This window comes from Sinocyclocheilus grahami, unplaced genomic scaffold, assembly GCF_001515645.1.
Source record: "Sinocyclocheilus grahami isolate Dianchi unplaced genomic scaffold, SAMN03320097.WGS_v1.1 scaffold4899.1, whole genome shotgun sequence".
Taxonomy (NCBI): domain Eukaryota; kingdom Metazoa; phylum Chordata; class Actinopteri; order Cypriniformes; family Cyprinidae; genus Sinocyclocheilus; species Sinocyclocheilus grahami.
In genome coordinates, this window is record NW_015509737.1 from 1 (window position 1) to 1,116 (window position 1,116).

Below are 1,116 nucleotides of genomic sequence, written 5' to 3' on the forward strand. Positions count from 1 at the left end.
ATATATATATATTGCTATTGTTGTATTTCATTGTAAAATAAAAAAAGAGCATATAAGAAAACTAGCAATAATAATTTTATTTTAAAGTACAACTGTGCAATTACAATAATAATTCTGACTTAATTACTTCATTTTTAAAAATGTTAAATCATCAAGCTTTTAAATTAGTGAAAACCGCAGGGAGCCCTTATAGCTTCTCTTTTGTTGACAACAGCTGATTTCTCATTACAAGTTTGGGAAAGTGGTTGGCGCATGCTGCGTTTCCAAATGCACATTATAAGCGTGCATGAGTTTGAGCAAACCGAGCTGAACGGAACTGAGCCGCTCAGAGACACTGAAAACTGTGAATCATATCGCAGTTTTTATTTTGATTAATCGTACAGCCCTACATAAACCGCCCCGTAGAAGTAACATCCAATAAGATAAATGGGAACACTAACAGCTTCCTCCAGGGTTTATAGACCTCTTTACTCAAAGACAGCTTTTACCTTCCTCCATTTCTCATTTTCAACAATATAAGTTTGTGGACTGCTGATGTTCGCCCACTGTAAGATTCTCCTGGCATTTAGAAAGAGTCAGTTAGTGCCTCCCAGTGACCGCACTGCAGTGTTAGTGTATTCTGAGCATACACATCTAAATCACTGTTGACACAAGGTAACCACTGGAGCGTCTGTTTTTCTTTCTCTATTTTCTGACGTGTCCGAGGCATCGCAGGCCGCTTAGGGACCGAGGCACGCCACAGTCCGTTCTCTGAGGCTGGTATTACTCACAGCCTGTATGCTGCAGAAGTGGAGAGGTTAGTCAGTGTCACAGCTGATCAGAGAACAGCCCAGCATGGTGGTTGAACAGTGTCATGCGTGGAGAAATCTCTAAGACATGTTGCCTCCCCTGATGCCTCCTCTCCATTTGTCGGACTTTTGTGTTTCTGGCTAATGAGTTAAGACTCTCCAGTCTGACTGGCCATTTGTGGTTGCTTGAGCTTTAATTAGCAGAGCAAAAATGAGCAAAATTACAACAAACATTGAGGTAGGGCTGCACGATAATAGTTAAACGGCATTATTTTGCTCAAAAATATAAGTATGAATAATAATCATGATTATTGTCATTGTAAAAAAA

The 1,116-nt window shown here is 39.7% G+C and overlaps 1 protein-coding gene across 1 annotated transcript in view; it reads left to right on the top strand.

The window, feature by feature from the left end:
* Window positions 1-733: 733 nt before the first annotated feature.
* LOC107577021 (elongator complex protein 2-like) overlaps window positions 734-1,116 on the top strand; it is a 1,649-nt gene continuing 1,266 nt past the window's right edge. The window contains exon 1 of the mRNA XM_016263141.1: window positions 734-796. Coding sequence (XP_016118627.1) covers window positions 778-796 — 19 coding nt within the window. The 5' untranslated portion in view covers window positions 734-777. The remainder of the gene's footprint in view (window positions 797-1,116) is intronic.